The sequence below is a fragment of the Penaeus monodon genome, chromosome 32 (assembly GCF_015228065.2).
Source record: "Penaeus monodon isolate SGIC_2016 chromosome 32, NSTDA_Pmon_1, whole genome shotgun sequence".
Lineage (NCBI taxonomy): Eukaryota > Metazoa > Arthropoda > Malacostraca > Decapoda > Penaeidae > Penaeus > Penaeus monodon.
Genome location: NC_051417.1, coordinates 3,621,712 through 3,624,009, shown reverse-complemented (window position 1 = coordinate 3,624,009; position 2,298 = coordinate 3,621,712). Strand labels below are relative to the sequence as shown.

The 2,298-nt window shown below is 42.3% G+C and overlaps 1 protein-coding gene across 1 annotated transcript in view; it reads right to left on the bottom strand.

The window, feature by feature from the left end:
* Positions 1–1,503, bottom strand: part of LOC119593360 (glycosyltransferase 1 domain-containing protein 1-like) — a gene marked incomplete at its 3' end in the record, with an annotated part of 4,624 nt that extends 3,121 nt beyond the window's left edge. The window contains 3 exon segments of the mRNA XM_037942286.1: positions 211–462; positions 1,146–1,316; positions 1,449–1,503. Coding sequence (XP_037798214.1) covers positions 211–314 — 104 coding nt within the window.
* Positions 1,504–2,298: the final 795 nt, after the last annotated feature.

The window sequence follows — 2,298 nt, the reverse complement described above, 5'->3', positions numbered from 1 at the left end:
GATAGATAAATAGATATAGATTTATTTTTTTACCATGACGTACATTGTAACATTTTAGAGAAAACGGAATGATAAGTAACGTATGCCGGAGTGCAATCGCAAGGCGGTTCAATCACCAAGGCCACGGGAGCTCTGATAATGCTATCAACACTTAAATTTTGAGGTGAGTGTTTAGTCAAGGCAATCTTACGACTGAATATTCTTACTTACCTCAATCTCTCTAGAGTCGTGGCATTACCCGTCTCTCTCACTCTACTTTTGCCCACCATTAACACCAACAATGGTTTCTGGGGGCTCTCAGTGTGGGCCTCCATCCTGCCTCTTCCCCTTGCCTTCCTCGTTGCTCTTTCAGTCTCGTTTTGCAGGCTCCTTCCACTGCGATGTCCACTCCTGGCATTGGTACTTCAGTTGCCATACATACTGTACAACATTTATATATCTGACTTGGAAATACTGCTTGCCCTGTAAGTATATAATGCTGTACTATTCTTGTTACCTAAATAAATACATATGGTGTCACTGACGTCTACTCATGCAGTATGAGCTCCGCCCTTCCGAACGAGCCCTTGGAGACGAGGGGTAGGAACCCTCACTCTCAATTCGACGTTAAACAAGGAGCGTTGATATATCTCTGGAATGACTAATGACATTCCTTGGTGCGACATATTTGCCTCTGAACAATCGGTAGGCGTTAATTTGCAGTTTAAATTGGACGTGTTTAAGGTACAAAGACATAGCCATGGTCATCCCACGCGGTTGAATGACCGGACAGACAGACAAGCACACCTTTGTTTACGCCTATTCGCAGTCCCCATGCATCTTTTTATTCGTAGACCTATACATATATACGATATTATCACGTTCTTCCTCTTACGCGCACATACAAGGTTTATCCCTCACACATGATACACTTTGTACCCATCTCAGAAAGAAAAACAATATCGTAAATAGAACTCGAAAGTACTTTGTAATTCAGACAACAGTTAAACGCGTATGCAGTTGCAGCCAAAGAACAGAAAGATTAGTATATCAAGTATAATAAATGTATTCGTCTACACGTACACACGCAAGCTTGTCCAAACCAGTGCACGTTTGTTATTCAACAATTTTATCTCACACTTATGTTAACTTTCCTGTCTACTTACACTGCTTATTAAGTGCGGTGTTTATGTGTATGTTTATGTATGAGCAGCTAAGGTCACGACGCCATACGTCAAATGCACGCTTATTTATATCCACGCTGTATTGCGCTCCTCTCGAGTTGATACAGTATCTTCCTGGCGGCAAACGTGTCAGTAACAGTCGATACGAAGCACCTGGTGAATGTGCGATCACTTACTGATAATCTAACACCAAAACATACAACGTAAATGCACATCCCCATGACGAAGCTCTGTATACACATAATCAAATCAAACACAGTTACTAAGAAACCATATTACAAGTACACGTGATATCACAGGCGGAGTGATAGAGACGTAATGCGTTCTCCGCAACGTCTCGTGGCACACTGAGCAAGAAAGGCTATTCCTGTCAGGCACGGCACTGGGCGAGGGGGGGAGGGGGAGGTTTGGTCGGTTGCTAAGGGCTGTTTACGGTGGCTTGGCGTAAGTGGAGATGGCAGAGTGGAAGCGCAAAGGGTAAAGGAAAATTACAGGAGAGAGAGAGAGAGGGTTGATATACTGCGATAAATATATAAAATGTTAAACTTCATAAGATATCGGTTCCTATTTGAAGATGATTGTAGCAAAAAATTGAAATCAGATGTAAAGTGATGCAGTGTGGAAATTTTAAAAATCAGAGCAAAAAAAATAATGGTTCAGTAAAGTAATTTGGACATGGAGAAGCGAAGACATTGAAAGAAAAACAAAAGAAGAGATACTGGACGTAGGAATGAGCTAACTGGAAAAGGGACAGCAAGATATGATCACATGCAAAAGGAAATGGTGATAAATTCAGAAACCGGCTGCAAGATGCGCGGTGAGACTGAGGGAGGGTAATGGGAGAGGAAAGGAGACGCGAGATCCTGTTACGGAAACCATACGAGCAGCAGCTTCGTTCTCCGCGGCCTCTGCTCTTTCCCGCCGAGGACTAGCCATGGCCACGCACTGTCTATTTAAGATACTTTTAGAGTAAGAACATCCAAAGTCTTCTACAACGCGACATATTGACTTAACATGAATCAGTGATAATTGTAAATGTGAGGCTTACAGCTGAGTAAAAATCTCCCTAAAGAATGTGTTGCATGTTTCGAGATACTAATGGACCCACCTGAGCACAGAATTTATTTTTGAAATT